The following is a 21,446-nucleotide window of genomic DNA, read 5'->3' as shown; positions in this document are numbered from 1 at the left end:
TGTTTCCCCCAGCTTGATGCCTTTATGTTGGGATTTTTGCTGGTGGACAGGAGAGTTGCTTCCCTGGAACGGGTTCTGGCTATTTGCACTTTTGCACCAAACCTGGGCTTGTGTTTGGTTGTTGGATGGAAGCTTTGTGCTTTTTACAGTGTAGCTAACATTAGTTGGAAGGAACACTGAAATACTGGAAGAGGTCACAGTTTCAGGCTGTTTGTGTCCTGCTTCACTGTCTTCATGGGACTGCCAGGGTCAAAGTTTGAACTATAGATCGTTTTCTTTTTGACTCCCAGCAGAAGAATGAGGCCGCTCAGCAATGCTGCGTCAAACCTGGCCTGCAGGTAAATGTTGCATTAGGACAGATAATAAGTGTAGATCAGATGATTTCCTGAAGAAGCAGCGTCAGGGGAAAACCCTTCATTAAAAATCCAAAACTTCCTCATGATCAGTGTGTTAGACTCGGGACATAAACCAGACCAAGAGTTAGCTTTCAAGCAGCACCAGTTTGAGCCGCCAAATTTCAACTAACACAAATGTTTGTTTGTCAAAAGATTATGAATTTAAAAGAAAGAAGACCAACTGTTAATTTCTGCTGCTTGTATCAAGCTCAGGAGCTAAAAATGCAGGACCTGGTTCTGCTCGCAGGCTCCGGGTCATCTCTGATTTCCTCCATCAGGTTCATTGACCATGTACCAGTCACATTATATTGACCACATCTAACTGAGCTGTGTGAATGCCTTAAATATTCTTGTACAAAACAATAAGGTGAGAAAATCTCGTCCCCACTGTTCCAGCATGTCTTTAGTTCAAATCTCACAGGTTGTCACATTCACAGCTTCTCCTGTTTTTCTTCTCTTTACTATTTCCTCATGTTTCTGATGCTTCCCCGTCTACCTAATCCTCTTCATTTCTAGTGCTTTCCTTGTCCCCACTTCCTGATAAATTGGATGTTTACTCTGTGCTTGTTTTGCCTTGTTGGTTTCACACATATACAGTAATGCTGTCAGGTTTCCTCCATGTGTTTTCTTCTTGGTTTACAGCAGCTATGTCGAGTCTGTCTTTGCTGGTTCATCAGATTTAAAGTTTGCTATTGTGTAATCCTGCGTCCAAAGTCATATTTTGTCTTTTATAATCTCTGTAAGATTATAAAATCTAAAGAGGATGTGATGTTGAAATGTTGCTGCAGTTCCTGTGAAAGAAAATATGTGAACTCATGAACTCTGCTGACTGGAAACTCTCCCTGCTGCTGCAGAAATGTGTGAGCGGTCCTCAGTGTTTAGATCAGAGGGAGCCTGGTGGTGGAGCAGGACTGCTGAAGAACTCAGTGGAAGGACCCACAGACTCTGGTCCTGATGAAATGTGGAGGAGGGCTGCATCCATCTGACACTGAAATGAAAACTAAGAACAGCAGAGAGGGGGAGACTTTGAGAAATGAGAGCAGGACATTGATGTTTTCACCAAATCTGAAGGAGAGCATCATCATCTGATGTGATGAGTTCAAAGAGAATAAATGGAACAAGCATGAGATGGTCTTCCTGGTTGGACTTTTAGCTTCATGTGAGAGATTTTACCTTAAAGAGATAAACCTCTGTTACTCTGTTTATTTTGCTTCTGCTGCATTTCTGCATGTCCTCATCCACTAAATATAAAATAGTGTAAATGAGCAGCTTTTGATGTTTGACAGTTTTTATTGTGTCTGAACGTTCCTGCAGTTGGTTTGTGGTTGATGTGGATTTGCTGCTCATGTGAATCCTCCCACAGTGTTTCATTAGCAGCTGTAACCACAGTGACTCTGATAAAACAGGAATTAGCAGAATCCATCTGATATGAAGCTGTGCTTTGAATACCACTTCCCTCCTCTTTGAAGAGTAGTCAGATATCTGTGTTCAGGTTTTTGTACAGCCTCTTCTACACTTTGTATCACTGTGTTTCTAGAGCACAGTAGTAGAGAGCTGTGTCTGCCAGGGTTAGGGCTGCTATGGTCAGATTAGTTGATGTAGAAGATGTTTCTGATTTATATCGATTATCAGGAATATATTGATCACTCCATAATCTTTCTCCTTTGAAGAGTATAAACTGAGGAGCCTGAAGGTCAGAATCATGTCTGTACCAGTAAAGGCGTACATACTCTGATGTTGTCTTATAGCTACATGTGAGTTTGACAGATTCTCCTTCTGTTTCAGTGACTTCAGGTTGTTGAGGAGTGATTGAGTCTCCAGCTGTTAGTCCTGGAAAAAGAAAGAAGAAAAGTAGTGAAATGCAGTCTGTATATCTGCTTAATGCAGCAGCTTCAACTAAACTTTAATCCCTGTTCTTAAACTCACCTATAATGTGAGATAGAAGCAAAAAGAGGTGCAGCAACATGTCTTTGGAGTTATTAAAGCCAGACAGACAGCACATGAACAATGTTCTTCCACTGCAGCACAATGACCAACAAATAATGTCATTGGATGAGCTCAACTTCAGTGGGCGGGGACAGTTTAATAGCTCAGCCAATCAAACAGTTTTGTGCTTCCACAGCAGCTCTGTCTCTGTCTCTGATCTTTACTGCTTCATTTCTCTGTTGTCTTTGTCATCAGTCCAATGACACAAGAATCAGAGGTTTAACAGTGTGTGGCTCCCTCTAGTGGATGTTGTGGAGTATTCTGTTGTCTTTGCTCCAAAGGTTTTTGTACAGAGTTTTGCTGTTTCCTGTCACTGTGGGCTGCAGAGCACAGTAGTACACAGCAGAGTCAGTCACTGCAGCAGAGGAGATCTCCAGATGAAACTCCTGTTTTTCTTTGTCATGTATAAACTTCAGCTTTTCTGTTTGCTCTGAATGTTCTGCCATAACAAGCTGTGGATGTGAACCAGACTTCTGATGGTACCAGAAAAGGTTCTGAACATAACCTGAATAGTTGCAGGAGAGAGTCACAGTGCCTCCTTCCAAACTCGTCACTACATCTTTAGATGGTGTCAGTAAATCCTCAGAGGATCCTGAAAACAACAAAGACATATTTCACCATCATGTTTCTGCATCTTTAAACTTAGTTTATAAAAAGTGAATCAATTCAAACAACATCCAGATATTTTCATGTCCATCATCTCCTTTTACATCTCACTCCATCTTTTGATGACTCACCAGTCTGAAAGGAGACTATCATCATCCAAATGAAAAGCAGCAACATGATTTCCTCTTGGACTGAATGAACAATAGAGAGAACACAGCAGCTCTTCAGCTCCTAAATGAAGCCTTTCATGTTCACTGCTGTAGCTCCTCCTCTTGCTGAGCTCTGTTTCCTGTCACTGTTTCCTCATATCTGCAGAGCGCAGAGTCCAACACCCACCAGGAACAAATTCGCTTTCTTTCCAGCTATGTGGATCAAGCTCTTATGCCTTTGCTGGTTGGGGTCAGTGATGAATCAGGTGAGGAGGATTCAAGACTGAGGCGAGAGATAAGAATGTGCACTGAATGTACTCAGCTGCATGAAGAGTACATGAGATTTTCTCAGACACAATTAAATAAAACCTGAGGAAGGTCAAAGGTCGTCACTTGTATGTTTAACTACAAACTTGTGATCTGGAATTCTTTCACTGTTTTTTGCCAGTAGCGTGTTGTTTACCATAAAGTAATTCAGAGTCATTCATACCACAGTAACCAGAGATGATAATATATTTGTAAATATATAACTTTCTACAGGACTGAATATAATATCTTTATGTAAAAGTCCGGAGCCTCTGAGGAGTATCCGAGTATTTATAACATTACACAAACATCTCCATCACAGTGTTCATGAAATGCTGAGTTTATCCATCTTCTGGGTGGGCCTACGGAGGAGTTTTGAAGATTTCCCTGTGAGGGAGCTGCTGGTGACCAATTCAATTCAATTCAATTCAATTCAATTTTATTTATATAGCGCCAAATCACAACATAAGTCGCCTCAAGGCGCTTCATAGATACAGAGAAAAAAACCCAACAATCATATGACCCCCTATGAGCAGCACTTTGGCGACAGTGGGAAGGAAAAACTCCCTTTTAACAGGAAGAAACCTCCGGCAGAACCAGGCTCAGGGAGGGGCGGGGCCATCTGCTGCGACCGGTTGGGGTGAGAGAAGGAAGACAGGATAAAGACATGCTGTGGAAGAGAGACAGAGGTTAATAACAGATATGATTCAATGCAGAGAGGTCTATTAATACATAGTGAGTGAGAAAGGTGACTGGAAAGGAAAAACTCAATGCATCATGGGAATCCCCGGCAGCCTATGTCTATTGCAGCATAACTAAGGGAGGATTCAGGGTCACCTGGTCCAGCCCTAACTATATGCTTTAGCAAAAAGGAAAGTTTGAAGCCTGATCTTGAAAGTAGAGATAGTGTCTGTCTCCTGAATCCAAACTGGAAGCTGGTTCCACAGAAGAGGGGCCTGAAAACTGAAGGCTCTGCCTCCCATTCTACTTTTAAATACTCTAGGAACAACAAGTAGGCCTGCAGAGCGAGAGCGAAGTGCTCTAATAGGGTGATATGGTACTACAAGGTCATTAAGATAAGATGGGGCCTGATTATTTAAGACCTTGTATGTGAGGAGCAGGATTTTGAATTCAATTCTGGATTTAACAGGAAGCCAAAACAGGAGAAATCTGCTCTCTCTTTCTAGTCCCTGTCAGGACTCTTGCTGCAGCATTTTGGATTAGCTGAAGGCTTTTCAGTGAGTTTTTTGGACATCCTGATAATAATGAATTACAGTCGTCCAGCCTGGAAGTAATAAATGCATGAACTAGTTTTTCAGCGTCACTCTGAGACAGGATATTTCTAACTTTAGAGATGTTGCGCAAATGGAAGAAAGCAGTCTTACATATTTGTTTAATATGTGCGTTGAAGGACATGTCCTGGTCAAAAATGACTCCAAGGTTCCTCACAGCGTTACTGGAGGCCAAGGTAATGCCATCCAGAGTAAGAATCTGCTTAGATACCATATTTCTAAGCTTTTCAGGGCCGAGTACAATAACCTCAGTTTGATCTGAATTAAGAAGCAGAAAGTTAGCGGCCATCCAGGTCTTTATGTCTTTAAGACATTCCTGCAGTTTAACTCATTGGTGTGTGTTATCTGGCTTCATGAACAGATAGAGCTGGGTGTCATCTGCATAGCAGTGTAAATGTATGCTATGTCTTCTAATGATACTGCCTAAGGGAAGCATGTATAATGTAAACAGAATTGGTCCTAGCACTGAACCCTGTGGAACTCCATAATTAACCTCAGTGTGTGAAGAGGACTCTCCATTTACATGCACAAACTGGAGTCTATTAGATAGATATGATACAAACCACTGCAGCACAGTACCTGTAATACCTACAGCATGTTCTAATCGCTCTAATAGGATATTATGGTCGACAGTATCGAACGCTGCACTGAGGTCTAGCAGGACAAGCACAGAGATGAGTCCACTGTCAGAGGCCATAAGAAGATCATTTGTAACCTTCACTAAAGCTGTTTCTGTGCTGTGATGAGCTCTGAAACCTGACTGAAACTCTTCAAATAAACCTCTGCAGATGATCTGTTAGCTGTTTGACAACTACTCTTTCAAGGATGTTTGATATAAAGGAAGGTTGGAGATTGGCCTATAATTAGCTAAGACTGCTGGGTCTAGAGATGCTTTTTGAGTAAAGGTTTAACTACAGCTAGCTTGAAGGCCTAGCTGAAATTAGAACCAGCACCAGAGGTTCTAATTTAATAAACAATATGCCGAATGTTTAACAACTGAATATAATAAAAATTTATTTGTGGCCAGTCAAACAATAATAATAATTAATAACTTATTCTGGCATTACTTTGTAAGTTTTTAATCAAACTTTATATATTTTGATCAGAAAGCACATTTTTGTTTGTTTGTTCTGAGCTCACCAGATCAAACAGTAACTCTTTTTATAGGGATCATGTTAAAGTTCAATATAAGAAACGTATTCAGATCATTTCAAAACAGAAAGCTTAAAATTCAAATGAGAATATCTGCGATTTTCTTGTTTTCCGTGGATGTAGAAAAAAATTGATTTCAGCTGGAAACTGATTTGAAACAGAGAAATCTTCGACAGCGGAACAGTTAAAGGTAAATGCTCTCTGCCGGAGCAACAACCGTGTGACACCAAGCGGAAATAAAGAAAGGAAAGGCGCGTGTGTGAACAGAGCCGGGAGTGTGGGACCGAAAGAGTCAGCACATCGCTGTGGTGTTAGCGGCTTTGCACTGACTCCCCGAGCTCTCTGTAATACTTTACATTCATTAATAAGAGAGAGGGGGAGGTGCGTTAATCACGTGACACCAGGCGGAAGTAAACAAAGGAAAGGCGCAAATTGCGTTAGCTTTCCAGAGACTGTTGTTGTTGTGTGAGCTGAGTGTGTGAGCTGCGGCAGCAACGATGCCTTCAGTTCAGTATCTGAGAGAGTTCATCAACGAGCGACTAACTGCTGCTGCTGAACAAATATTCTTGGAGTTTGAAAAAACGATCGTCCAGTACGAGGAAGAGATCGACCGTCAGCGCAGACTGCTGGATATCACCTGGAAACCCCAAATCAAGCTGCACAGGACAGGTGAGTGTCCCTCTGAGGGAGGATCCTGATCACAGCTCTGCGGGACGTTTCTGATTGTGAGGACTTTTTGATGTGAGCTAACAAAGAGCAAACAGAGGACAGGACTGCACGAGTGAAGTTGCCCCCCACCTTCTTCAAATCCAACAAAAGTGGTATCTAACGTTTGTGCTGCAAACATTTTCGTTTGTGCTGCTTTCATTTTAAAGATATTCAAGAAAAATTCTAGAGGTCATCAGAGGTCAACCAGCTCCCCCACATTAATGGAATCAAACAAATTTGATGTCAAACTTTTGTGCTGCAAAAATGTTTGTTTGTGCTGCTGTCGTTTTAAAGATATTATTATAAGTTTCTAAAGTTCAACCAGCCACTTTCTTTACTGTAAAAAACATTGAGAGATATTAACCAGCATTGGATATTTTTTTCTCATGATCACACTCTTAAACCTAGTAATCAAACTGCTATAACCTATTTAAAAACTAGGTTAAATATAGCATTTAAAATAATTAATGCATTCTATTGGAGAAACAACTTTATTTGCTGGTAACAAAATACAAAACTACGAGAACAACGTGGTTTTGTAGAATGTTTAGCTGATTTAGAGTTTAGAAATGTGTTATCATAGAATGTAGAACTATTGTAGAGACACTGACACTGCCCTTAATATAATAAAGGGCTCATTGTCTTGTGAACTTAGGAGTAGATTGTAGGAGACCCCTCCCCCACTGAGTGGAAATTCCCCAGAGGATGTTTGGGTGGGGGTCTCAACATTTGTAACTGGATAACTGTGATCTGGAAGGGAGATGGGTTTTTATGACCTCTAGGGAGTCACCTACCCCCACAGTGTTTTAACTGTCACGCACACACATCCACACGCACACTCACTCATGTGCACTCACACATACACACAGGTATGCTCACACAGGCACACACGAGCACTCATATAGGCACGCGGGAACGCGCACATGTAGGCATTCACAGGTTCACACACACACAAGTGAAAGTATGTAAACATAGTACTTAGTTTTATGGCACCTTGTAGAGGGTTTAGAAGGCGGGTCACTGATACAAAACTGCATGTAACAGACAAAGGAGTTGAGATCTGCAGAGAAAGTCCGGGGTCCTGTACATCTCCCTTCTAGAAGGTGTAATCAATAAGTGTGTATTAATAAAAGTGTTGTTAATTGACTACTGAGTCCCGGTGTTCTTTCTGGAGTCCTGACGAATATACGAACCGGGGTAAAACTGATTTTATAACAGTTTGTATGTTTCCTGTTAGAAAAGGTAAATACATGGAACTGTCTGAGCCTCACAAGTCTAATACAATAACTGAAAAATAACAGCTATTTCCATCATCTAACTCACAAACTAGAAAAGGACTTTCTTTCATGAAATCTTGCCATCACTCCTTTGTGTAGAGCACAGCGTGCGGACATGCGCTGGTGTTTTCAGATGCTATGGTTACATCCTTCCTTAGGTCATCATACATCTCCCAGATGTACGGGGTCCTGTTACAGAATGTCATATAATGCCCGAGTGTTTCTGGTGTTGGGCCCTCCTGAAATGTAATGACTGCTTTTAGTGTGAATTTCTCTCCTTGAAGTAGCAGAGTGGATGGGAATTCAGTAAGCAAAAACCTTTTTGGACTGTGAAAACTGTGCTCCAGAGTTTCTGTAGAGCCTTTTCCAAGGTCTGTGTCAATCCATACAAGCTCTCTCAGGGTGAAACTGTGACAAACAGTCCCTGTGCAAAGTTGCTTTCCTGATGAATCTGTTTTAAATGCTGTTGGAGATGCATCAGGACTTTCGATTGGTCTTAGGCATGGCGATGCTGGAAGGTTGAGCCCTTGTTCAACAGCAGACTGAAGGTGAGCTATGCCAGAAGCTGACAGATCAATGGAAACAAAAGGGATTTGCCTTGTGTTTGGTGTGTAAAGTTTGCAGTACTGGGAGGAACACTGTCTTGTGAAGTGAACACTTGGATTTTCCGTCATTGTTTTTTGAATTACTGTGGACACATGGCACTGTGCATCAACACGATGAACAGCAGTCTTCAACTGAACAGGGCAGAATATTGAGCTCAGCACCTCTGCCCTCAATGAATAGGCATGTTGAGTGACACCCTTTGAAGCAAGGGATTTCACAAGCTGGAATACTTTGTTCTCCTCTGAACTATTCAACATGTTTGTTTTTTTGGAGGGGGGGGGGGGGGGGTTGTGTCCCGTTTGGATCTTTAGCATCAGAATTGCTGTCTTAAGGCCAAGAAAGATGCCAAGTGGATTTATTTTACCAAGTGGATCATCATGGCCTTGCCATATTGGTCCATTTGATTGACCTTTATTATAATTATGAATTTATTTTATTTTCAGTTGCTACAAACGGGACAGACATGACTGGGGGATAGGACAGGGAGAAAGAATGAAAGAAAGAGAGGGAGAGAAAGAAAACCAAAGGGGAGAAGAGACGGTGAGAAGGGGGGGAAGAAAGAAAAAAACAAAACACCTGGGTCACCTGTATGGAGAAAAAAAACAGAAGAGAAAGCAAACAACAAAGAGCAACATAATAAAAAAAACAGCACCATCACAATAAACTAGCTAGCAGTAGATACTAAATAATAAACGATATTGTGCAGCACGCAAGATAGACAGCGCACAATGTGCTTTAGGCAGCAGCCAAGAAAGCTGTAGTCCGCGTCTGTGAATACCCATGTGCACACCTGTGTGCACACCTGTGTGGATCAGCATGCTTGCATTCCAAAGGTTTCTCCATGTAACGATCTGCTAGGGAGCGTGGGGGGGGCACAGCCCCGTCCTCCAGGGTATGAAGCAGGTATGGAGGAGATCAAAACTCCAGACATCCAGAGGCCCCCAGAACACAAGAGACCAAGGAAGACCAACAGAGGGGCAGCCGCGCCACTGTCCCAGAAAGAGCTGAGGAGAGTCTCAGACTCCCCTCCCTCTCCCCTCCAGAGAGGAGTTAAACAGTCTGATGGCGTGTGGGACAAAGGAGTTTTTAAGTCTGTTAGTTCTTGTCTTGGGGAGAAGCAACCTGTCACTGAACAGACTCTTCTGGTTGGTTATGGCCGTGTGCAGAGGATGCCCAGCATTGTTCATAATGTCCAGCAGTTTCTTTAATGTCCTTTTCTCTGCCACTGTCACCAGAGTGTCCAGCTTCATGCCGACCACAGAGCTAGCCTTCCTGATCAGTTTGCTGATCAGGAAGGCTAGGAACTGCAAGGCCTCTCCAGTTTTCCAAAGCTGCTGTTTCTTCAATGTCCATGTCTGTGCCAATTTTGGGCTCCTGAGAGGGGTTATCATCCACTTCCTGCTCCACAAAGGCTTTGTGTGGATCCTGACGCTTCACTGTACCATCCTGTCTGGCAACCTCTGCTTCTTTTCGTATTTGTGTTGCAGAACAGATCTGCATGTTTCCTTCAATGAAACCAAGATGTCGTGCAGTGAATTTATCTATCCTTATAGGGAGATTTTCATGCTTGAACAGACAATGTTTAATGTTCTTGAACTCTGCTTCAACATTAGCTGAAGTTATCTAATGTCTTCTTCTTCCTTGTCATCAGAAACAGACATAGTCTCATCTGCAATCTTTCTTTTCAGATTTGATTTGGACACTTCTGACATAAGGGGGATTTTTTTCCGAAGCAAGACACCAAAGCATTCATTAATGTAGCTTCAAATCTGAATGATGTGTTAAAGCCTTAACTAAAGCACCAAGTAAAGCTAAGGAGAAATCACAGATGGCCTCCTTTGGGATTGGTGCTCCAGCACGAATCCATTCCGATAACCATCTTGTGATTGCCTGGACATCATGTCTCTCTGACAACATTTGCACCACTGGGACGTGAGAGTTGTCCCTTCCTGTTAACACACCTTGATACAGGAAGATGTTTCCAGACAAACCATTAGGCCTGAGAAGCTTTTTTACAGCTGAGCCAGTCGCATCAAAGGCGACTATGGGTGCTTTGCAGTCTTGTACAGCATTTGAGTTTGACTCCAGTAGTGACAGAAGAACTTGTCTAATCCAATGTCCCAAATGCTTCCACTGGGAGGGGAACTGTATTTTAATGAGTGGAGAGACAGTATTGGGTTTTTATGAGCAACTTCTAGTTGATTTTGTTCGTGTTTGTCTTTGCGCAGAGTTGTCAAATTTGGTAGATGGCTTGGCTCTGGATCACCAAAGTCCATCAGCTTTGCTGCCTCTGATGCTCTCCACACATGGGGCTGCAGTCTGCCTTCACCAAGTTCTTTTGTTACTTGTGCCCTCAGACTTCCGGGCATGGCTCTCTTAGAAAAGCCAGTGTGCATGGATTCATCCGTGTTTGCCATTACACACTTCAGCACCATTGGGCAGTGATTTCAGGTTCCTTTTCACATGTAATGTACAGCTGGCCACTACACTCTTTACAAAAGCCTCTGATTTTAATAAAACAAGATACAGGTCTGGGGTACACCTTGGCTCGTTTAAAAGTAATGGTGCATGTACTTTTAACCTCTTTCCAGATTCCCTGGTTTACAACATGAGTCCATGTGCCTGGCTTCAAAATTGTGTATTCCCTTTTCTTGAAAGTATTCTTTTTGTATGTGACTTTATGTGGAATCATATGTATCCACTGTTCAAATGGGAGCTCCACAGTCTTGCAGTCTTTGTTTTGAAAAGGAGAGCTGCTTTGTTCAAAATCATTATCATTGTCACTGCTGTCTGTGTCAGTCTCTATTCGTCACTGTAATCCAGAGCAGCCCATACATTGTCTGTTTAATTTAACAAAAGTGTAAAGAGCTTTTGGTGTCATCTTTTTGCCAAGTTGTTTGCATAGATTTTGCTATATGTCACTTGGAGTTGAAACTTTTCCATTTTTTTTATGACTGCTTCTTTAGAAGCACGAAGGACTTCAAATACTGCAATTTTGTCCACCACTGATTTCTTTGGCATCTGTCAAGCAAAAATGACAAATGTGATATATTACTGCCATAATTTGGTTATAACTTTAGTTCTACATCTTTAAGTGGACATAAAATTACTTACTTTGATACACTGTTTTGACGTAGTGAATTGAAGTGTTGATTAGGGCTGGGCCATATTATACCGTTCACGGTAATACCGGTATAATGTTAGGCAACGATAGGAAAATGAAATATCGCGATAGAATATGAGTAAAACGCGCATGCGCAGTGCCTTTGTTTTCATACGCACATGGCCGATTGTTGAGTGAAACAGATGAACCAGAATTGGTTTGTAAAAATGGTGCAACTTCAGTGATGTGGAACTGGTTTGGTGTTTGTCCGTCAGATACACGACAAAGCACATTTTTTTGCAGAACATGCAAGCGGCCGTCGTTATTGTCGGACTAAGATGCTCTTAAATCTGGGAGTAATCTGGGTCCTAAACTCCGTATGCTTCAGGTTAAACGAACACTGCAGCATCACTGAGAGTTAAAAACTGTCTAAATTCTTTCATCTCGCCATCGCCAGTGTGTAAATGTGTGTGTGAATGGGTGAATGACTGAATGTAGTGTAAAGCGCTTTGGGGTCCTATGGACTAGAAAAGCGCTATACAAATGCAGGCCATTTACCATTTATCTTTAATAAAACGATCAGCATTGCTGCTTTACCAGGTGTAACTATGAAGTTTAACTTCCAGGCATCCATGAAAACAAAATTAATACATTTAACGGAGTTAGAAGTTAGCAGGAAGCTAGCGGAAGTTAGCTCGCTAGTTTTGCTAGTTACCTAAGCATGATATAGCATGTTCTGACTGAGAGATTTCTGAAAACATTCAAACGTACAGCTCTGCTATCACTTCCAACATAAATGAAGACAGGAAACTAAACAGCAGTGACGTTTGTAGGGTTACTGAAGTTGGGCTAGCTGGTATATAATGATGTGCTACGTGATCGCTAGCGACACAGCTATGTTAGCATAACATAAACAGTGAAGCTGGAGGACGAACACTAACACTTTCCCACTTATAAAAGTTAACGTTAAAGTTCCTGATAGTTAGAGACAAATGCAATCGCATGGCAGGATGCTGTAAACGGACCAAACTTCAGTCAGGAGAACAACTGAGATAATCCATCCACAATACCAGGTTAGTCATTAATATACTGCAACAACATGGGAATAGAGCAGCTGCCAGAGGATTCAACATTAATGAATCAATGGTACAGAAGTGGAGGAAGCAAGAAGAATGAGTTTAATAAAGTTTGATTTATCTGACTGCTTTGTTTCGCTTAATGTGCCTTATAATCCCGTGCACCTTATGGTCCGAAAAATACGTACTGCACACTGCAGTTTAATGTTGCAAAGCAGCTCTTTTTAACTTCAGTGGATATTATACATGGTTATGCTCAGGATATGTCAGCCCATTTCTACTGGAAATGCCTTTTGGTTAAACTTTCAGCAAGAAATTTGCATTTGCACCGTTAAATTTTTATAAAGCTTTAATGTACATAAAAACCAGCTTCTTGTTTAAGTGAAAATAAATGGAAGGTTGTCTTTTTGCACTAGTAATGTTGTGGAGTTGTATTTTGTCTCGCATCAATTATATTGTCAGTTATATCGTTATCGCAAATTTTCAAATATATATCGTGATAAATATTTTTGGCCATATCGCCCTGCTCTAGTGTTGATGATTGCTGTTGCTCATGGAAGCTAGCTTAAAAATGCAAATGAGAGAGCTAGCACATGTTTTCTTCAACTCTTGTTTTTTTTCTCTCAGAAGTAGAATGTGTGTGATAGCACCCCCTGGTGATCACAAACCGAACACAGGTCGCTATGTTTGCTTTTTTGGCAGAGTTGTACCAGTTTATCCTTAACAAGATCTAGTTCAAAATTCATTTGATCGGCATAAAAATGAATTTAGTCAATGTTCATAGTTCATCATCAAAATACTTGTAGATAAATCCAGGCTCTGAGATAAATCTGTGTCAATGCCACATGTGTTTAATAGCCCACTCATTTAATAGCCCTTTGTGACCATGGCTACAGAAGTTTGACTCTTGCAAAAATATATAGTTTGGCCCTTTCAGGTAACATTGACAGTTACCTGAGATTCACAGTTCTGCAGGCTGTTTGGAGCCTTTGAGCTCACATTTGCTGAATCACTGAAGTGCACGTTAATTTTATACAACTTGCTCATGACAGCCCACATACAAATGACAGCACTTTTGTTAATATTAGCATTTGAATTAAAAGCTACAGTTCACATATTATTAGGTTAACGTAGAGCTGGGCGATAGAACGATAACGATATGTATCGCGATATAACTTTTACTCGATAGAGAAATTACGCTATCGCGATAGACCTCGCCGCTCTTGTCCTCTTAAAAAAAAAAAAAAAAAAGGTCAGCCAATCCAAATTAAGCAGCGCAGAGCCGAACCAATCACAGCCGCAGCGTCACGTCGCGTGACTTGTTACGTACAGCACAAGTGCCAAGCCGCACGTGTGTTTGTTTGGGAAGCAGCCAGCGGGTAATGGAGGAAATGAGTGTGCCGACTAGAAAAATCAACCGAGCGTGACCGAAGAGAAAACAGATGATGGTTCCAATGCCGGAGAGATTGTCGAACGGAAGAGCCATAGAAGTTCCGTAGTGTGAAGGTATTTCGGCTATTTCAAGTCTGACAAAAACAGAGTAGCGTGCACTGTAAATTGTGCCGAAAGCAAGTCTGGAAATACAATAAACTGGTGCATGCGTCACACTGTGCGCCACGTTATTGTTTCGGTGAAATGAATTTCTACAATACTGTTAATTCTGCTCTCTGCAGTGTTTAAATGCTTACATATACACACAGTTACTGTCCCTCCACACATACGACTCGGTTCTGCTTCTATGCCCCAGCTTTGTTTACTTTTTCCCACCGAGGCTTCTAGACTTCTGATTGGCCAACATTTCTGCACGGTTAGGAATCTAGCGCCACCTGCTGCTTTGGCATGTTCATAGCAGCGTTTTCCTTCATTTCTGCCTTTATGTGTGGACGGGATTATTTTTTAAAACGAAAACGGAAAATCTCCGTTTTATACCCGTGTACGTGTGGACGTAGCCTCAGTCTCTGACTGGAAGCGCTAATTCGTCATTCGGCTTTTGTCAGACTAAAGTAACTGTTAAAACTGTTTGAAAAGCTCAGCTATACAACAAGGAGAGATTGAGAATTTCCTTTTAGTTCTCAGTTTATTTGATATTGACAAAAGTTAGTCAGTTTTGTCTGTTCTTCTGTAAAACAAACTAAGATTTATTTTTAGAATTAATATTTTGTTTCTAAGTGGAATTGACAATTTAGTCTGTTTCGTTTGTTCTATTTTGAAACTTAAACGCTTTAGCGGCTGCCTTTTGTGTAGTTTGCAATATTTGCCTTTATTTATCTGAAAAAGTCTCATGTTCGATAAGTACATCTACCCTGTTGAACTTATTATGGGAAATAAATATTTAAATAAAAACAAGCTGCTGATTATTTCACATTTTACTTGTGAGCAACGGCACATTTAAATCTTACAAATATAGTTATTTGGCTTATATCGTGATATATATCGTTATCGCCTAAAATGAAAAAAACATATCGTGATATGAAAAAATCTCATATCGCCCAGCTCTAGGTTAATGTTTTAACAACCATTAGCATTTTAGCATATACCCTGCTGGTAGCACACTAGATGGAGTAAGGTAATGTTAAGAAACATGGTAGTCAGTGATCCACAACCAGCTTATTGGCTCAAAACACCATATCTAATTATAAACTGATACGCACCTACGGGCATGCCCCTTTAAATTTCTTCATAAATGTTATTTGATGTTATTATTACGGCAGCACGGTGGTTAGCACTGTTGCACAGCAAGAAGGTCCTGAGTTCAATTCCACGATCAGGCCAGGGTCTTTCTGTGTGGAGTTTGCATGTTCTCCCCGTGTTTGCGTGGGTTCTCTCCGGGTTCTCTCCAAAGACATGCAGCTTGTGGTGATAGGTTAATTGGTTAATCCAAATTGCCCATAGGTGTGAATGTGAGTGCGACTGGTTGTCTGTCCCTATGTGTTAGCCCTGCGACAGACTGGCCACCTGTCCAGGATGTACCCCGCCTCTCGCCCTATGACAGCTGGGATAGATTCCAGCGCCCCCTGCGACCCTTAAAAGGATAAGTGGAAGCGAATGGATGGATGGATGGAATTTTATTAATATCTTTAAAATGAAAGCGGCACAAACAAAAAATTTGCAGCACAAACGTAGCACCAACCTGTGACATCAACTTTTGTTTGATTTGGGTGATGTGGGGGGCTGGCTGACCTTTTGACGTTTGCATTTTCATTAATATCTTTAAAACAGAGGCAGCACAAACGACAATTTTAGCAGCACAAACGTTTGACACCACTTTTGTTGGATTTGAAGCAGGTGGGGGGCAACTTCACTGACAGGACTGCACCGTGCTCCATTCAAACAGCAGGCGCTGAAATCAGCCTGGATTTGAGTTTTCTTTATGTAAGTAACAGCATAAAGTTAGAACTGTGAAAGTATCGCTTTAAAAGAAAGTGTAATGTAAAATACCCTCATGTATGAATGCATTAAGATGCAGATGCAGATACAGCGATAGAAGTCCTCCTGTGGGTCTCCAATAATATGAACGCATCAGTGTCATTTCAGGCAGCTCATGGTCATTTTCATCACAGACATTCTGCTGATTGTGTCCTCAGTTCTCAGTGGCTTGGTTTGTAAAAGTTCAGACTCAGTGTGACTTAGCGTTGCTAAGTGCATCATATAGGTTGTTGCTTAGTTACAAGGCATCAACTCCGTTGCCTTTCTTTAGCCCATCCATAAACAGAGACCAGTACTTGCTGAGTGTTTGTGTCGTGTGCTTGATTAGATGTAGGAAACATAAAACAGGTTTTCATCTTCAGATGTTTGAGCACTGAGGATGCAGCCTGGTCACATACAGGTAGATCCACCCTCTCAGTGTCAGGGCCTTCGTGCATCAGCATAAAACAGACACAATGGCTGTATCCCAATTCAGGGTCTGCAGCCTTAAAGGCCGCATTTTTTATCGCTACTGCTGTTCAAAATCCCATAAGGCTGGCTGACATGATAGACGATGGGCAGGGCTGTGAGTACTCAGACTGTGTTTTGATAAGATCTTGGAGAAGAACAACGGGAATTGAGATAATTGGTGACCAGTGACGGACATTAGACCAACTGTAAAAATTGGATGCAGTTGTTCGCACTAAACCCAAACATTCACCATCTTCACTCATGCAGCTATCCCACTGGCGCCAAGGTCGAAGCTGACTGGAACAACAAATTGTTCCCATGATTACAGGATTGTTGTCAGAACTCTTTGTCCCTCCTTCAAGGCCACCTGCGTCCACTGGAGACTGTTGACCTTTGCTTAACCGGGCGTGGTGACACTTTCTCTCAGCTGAACACGGGATACACATGCACACGCACGAAACATGTACACTGATACTGATGCGCCCTCACTATCACCCTCCTTCCCCTGAATCCAACGCCTCCCATCCAATGTGGACGGATCAGCTGGAGGCGCAGGCGAAGATTGTCCCAGATCAGCTGTACACACTGGAATACTCTCCCATGTTGCTTGTCTGTGTTTTATTGTGTTATGGTGTGCTGATATTCCTGTATTATCCTTTTGTGTTACACATTTCACTGTTGTTTTTTTGTTTTTTTTTTCCTCACTACCTAGCCTGACCATCCCCAATGTGATGTTTGTATTGTATGTACTCTCTCTGTCTCTCTCTGTCTGTCTCTCTCTGTCTGTCTCTCTCTGTCTCTGTCTCTCTCTCTCTCTCATAATCTCATTAGTTGTCTTTTTTTTCCCCTCCAGACGTCCCACAGCAGCCTGTCTGTAAGGAGGAGGAGGTTCTCCTTGAGCTGCAGCTCTGTGACCAGGAGGAACCAGAAGCTCCACAGATTAAAGAGGAGCAGGAGGAACTGTGCAGCAGTCAGGAGGGAGAGCAGCTGGGACTGAAGGAGGAGACGGATACCTTCATGGTGACTGCTGCTGAGGAAGGAGAGCACAGTGAACCAGATAATGATCGTCTCATCACTAATAACGCCCCTCTTGCTGAGAGCCAAGATCAGGGAAGAAGCAGGAGTGCAGATCCAGGATCAACGAGAAATCCAAACAGAAGTAAAAATGCAGAAAGCTCTCGTTCGTGCAAAAATCTCTGTAAGACTTGTGGTAAAATGTTTTCTAGGCCATCAGAACTTAGAAGGCATACACAGATCCACACAGGTGAGAAGCCATATTCCTGTAAAACATGTGGGAAAAAGTTTCGTCAAACTGGTCATTTGACCGTCCACATGAGAATTCACACAGGTGAGAAGCCGTACTCTTGCAAAACATGCGGGAAAGGTTTTTATCACAATAAAAGTTTGTCTTTCCACATAAGAACTCACACAGTTGAGAGGTCACATGTTGGTAACACCTCCAGTAAAAAGTTTTCAAATTCAACATCACTTAAAAAACACACAGAAATTCATTCAGGTAAATAGCTGCATTCCTGCAAAGCGTGGGGAAAGTTGAAATCCTCATTTGACTGGCCACGTAAATGTTGAACATCAGCTGTTTCCTCCTGCTGAGAGCTCACACAGGTGAGAAGCTGTAGTCTTAACATGTTTTTAGAAAAGGTCAAATATTTGGAGCTAAGTTTGACACAAATGTACAAATTCATGCTGGTTCAAATGTTTTTGCTTTTGGCTTGAAAACCTATTCAGACAATGATCGTTTGACTGTATTACATGTCGCAATGTGTGAACTAAATCTGATGATACCTATCATGTTGAAGCTTTTTGATTCGTCAGGGAAAATATGATAAATCTTTTTTTTGAAATTGATGGCAGCACCAGGTCTCAAAAAAGGTTTGATAGAGGATTCTAGAGGCTCAGCAGTCCCCCGGCTCTTTGTTGTGTTTTTGATTTTCTGATGCTCCAGAGATTTCAATTTGTCTTTGATTAGTCAACGATTATTTCAATAAATCTTGTCTCCGCTTCCTGTGGGAAGACTTCCTGTTCTAGGCTTTAGTACCTCACCTGCTCAGGTCTGCCCACCTGTGAGTATCACCCTCTCGTCTCGTCCCACAGAAAATTAAAACAATGACCCAGGAGACATGAATTTGAAAATAATGTATTTTTAACATCAATACTTAAATATTTAGTCCTATTTTACTCAATAAGACTGTCCAAATAAAAATGAAATAAATACAAATATTAAGTAATATGAATTAAATTCTAGTAGTATTTGAACCAAAAATTCAGCTTTAAAGTAAATAAAAAAAGATTTTGTTTTCCAGTCCAAAATAACAAGTTTCCAAAGTTTACAGATGATGCTGTTTTGCTGTTCCACTGCATTCTTCGTCAGTGTTGAGTGCAGTGTTGGCAGACAACATAGGTGATACTGCCCCCACAGCTTCCTGTAGTGTGTTTTAGTTTAAATAAAAACAAAAAAAACATTTATGTGGTTTTAAGATGTGACAAGAAATTTCTATGTCGTGTGATCGATTATGTCGACGAATCATTGTAGCCCTACAAATGAACCTTACTGTTTTCAAAATGCTCCTCCACCTGTTTTCTTTAGCACCACTTAATTCTCCAGCCTTTGTTGTTCCATCGTGAAACATGTCGCTGCATTAAAGTCAAAACAAGTTCATAGTTTTCTTATAATTGTAGTTTTTTCCACATTTTGTTTTTTCTGTCCTATTTTGAATAAAACGTGTTTCTGAGATGTGCATTCTGTTTTTATTTCCATTTTACACAAAGTCCCAACTTTTTTGGAATTGGGTTTGTATAACTGCTGAAGGACAACATTCAATTGTTGAGAACATGGTTCGATCCTGGATTGTAGTCCAGGAAAAGACAAACAGTTTCCTCTGTGTCTGCCTTAGTGTCCTGAGATAAAATCATGCAGTGAATTTAGTTTTTCCTTTATATTGCTGTAATAAAAGTTTGTTTACTTATAATTTTGTATTTTTTATGTCTTCATGTCTGAACGTTCCTGCAGTTGGTTTGTGGTTGATGTGGATTTGCTGCTCATGTGAATCCTCCCACAGTGTTTCATTAGCAGCTGTAACCACAGTGACTCTGATAAAACAGGAATTAGCAGAATCCATCTGATATGAAGCTGTGCTTTGAATACCACTTCCCTCCTCTTTGAAGAGTAGTCAGATATCTGTGTTCAGGTTTTTGTACAGCCTCTTCTACACTTTGTATCACTGTGTTTGTAGAGCACAGTAGTAGAGAGCTGTGTCTGCCAGGGTTAGGGCTGCTATGGTCAGATTAGTTGATCGATCTGATGTTTCTGATTTATATCGATTATCAGGAATATACTGAGTTGTGGATCCTCTTGCTTCTTTCCAGAGTATAAACTGAGGAGCTTGAAGGTCAGAATCATGTCTGTACCAGTACAGGAGTGGGTAACCACTATCTGTCTCATAGCTACATGTGAGTTTGACAGATTCTCCTTCTGTTTTAGTGACTTCAGGTTGTTGAGGAGTGATTGAGTCTCCAGCTGTTAGTCCTGGAAAAAGAAAGAAGAAAAGTAGTGAAATGCAGTCTGTATATCTGCTTAATGCAGCAGCTTCAACTAAACTTTAATCCCTGTTCTTAAACTCACCTATAATGTGAGATAGAAGCAAAAAGAGGTGCAGCAACATGTCTTTGGAGTTATTAAAGCCAGACAGACAGCACATGAACAATGTTCTTCCACTGCAGCACAATGACCAACAAATAATGTCATTGGATGAGCTCAACTTCAGTGGGCGGGGCCAGTGTAATAGCTCAGCCAATCAAACAGTTCTGTGCTTCCACAGCAGCTCTGTCTCTGTCTCTGATCTTTACTGCTTCATTTCTCTGTTGTCTTTGTCATCAGTCCAATGACACAAGAATCAGAGGTTTAACAGTGTGTGGCTCCCTCTAGTGGATGTTGTGGAGTATTCTGTTGTCTTTGCTCCAAAGGTTTTTGTACAGAGTTTTGCTGTTTCCTGTCACTGTGGGCTGCAGAGCACAGTAGTACACAGCAGAGTCAGACACTGCAGCAGAGGAGATCTCCAGATCTGCACGTTTCTCTGTTTTGTCAATGTGAGCTGAGAATCCCGACACAGCTCGATGAACTGATCCTCCCTCTGTGATGGAAAGCAGGAACTCTGGTCTGGATCTCTGGTATTGTCGGTACCACTGGATATTGTAGATAGAACCATCATATGTACAGGTCAGGTTGATGTTTCCTCGCTCTGCAACAGCTTCTTCAGCACGTTCCTGCTTTATGCTGTTCATGGAGCCCAAAGCTGCAAATGAATGATTCATGTCAGTCAGTCTTTTTCTTCCTTTGTGAGCATAATGAGATGAAGAAATCTGCTAATAATAACTCTGATCAAATCTTGTCACCATGAGACTTTCCTGTGTTCTAACACTCACCTATGCAGTGAGAGAAAAGTACAAACAGGTAAAGGAACATGTTTCAGGTGCTGAAGTCACACAGCAGATGAACAAATTCAGCAGAATGAAAAGACTAAGCAGCCTCTCTGCTGCACAGCCTCCTCCTCAACATCAGGCTGGCTGAAACCATCTCATTGGCTGAGTTCAGCATCAGTGGGTGGAGCCAGAGAGAAACCTGTTTAGAGTCTTTATGAACAGCGAAACATCTGCTGGTTGTTTTTACAGCTGTCCTTGTTGCATGTGTGTTTCTTTCAGACTGAAACGTTTTGGGAGGAGAGTATTTGAACAACTAATAAAAATAATAATTCACTGAGATTTAGAGATAAATCTGTTCCTACACTGTTATTAACACTGGGAGCACTGAACGTATCCTATTATGTTTTGGACATGGCTGTGATAGCTGAAGGTGCCATGAGAGAGTGTGTGGTAGATGAGAGTTTCCTCCACTTGTGT

The 21,446-nt window shown here is 41.4% G+C and overlaps 1 protein-coding gene across 1 annotated transcript; it reads left to right on the top strand.

Moving 5' to 3' along the window:
- The first annotated feature begins 6,011 nt into the window (after positions 1-6,011).
- LOC146552801 (uncharacterized) lies at positions 6,012-18,339 on the top strand. The gene is made up of 2 exons (XM_085254396.1): positions 6,012-6,555; positions 17,386-18,339. The coding sequence occupies exons 1-2, from the start codon at positions 6,384-6,386 to the stop codon at positions 18,054-18,056; spliced, it is 843 nt and encodes a 280-aa protein (XP_085110522.1). The 5' UTR covers positions 6,012-6,383; the 3' UTR covers positions 18,057-18,339.
- Positions 18,340-21,446: the final 3,107 nt, after the last annotated feature.

This window comes from Mchenga conophoros, linkage group LG18, assembly GCF_057382185.1.
Source record: "Mchenga conophoros isolate Kocher_MC1m ecotype Shallow Benthic linkage group LG18, M_conophoros_male_GT1.1, whole genome shotgun sequence".
Taxonomy (NCBI): domain Eukaryota; kingdom Metazoa; phylum Chordata; class Actinopteri; order Cichliformes; family Cichlidae; genus Mchenga; species Mchenga conophoros.
This window is presented reverse-complemented; position numbering and strand designations above follow the sequence as displayed.

Bases quoted from the DNA above. Each gene is read 5' to 3' on its own strand.
- LOC146552801 (XM_085254396.1), top strand. From the start codon at position 6,384: ATGCCTTCAGTTCAGTATCTGAGAGAGTTCATCAACGAGCGACTAACT. The intron at 6,556-17,385 runs GTGAGTGTCCCT...TTTCCCCTCCAG, and splicing joins AATCAAGCTGCACAGGACAG to ACGTCCCACAGCAGCCTGTC.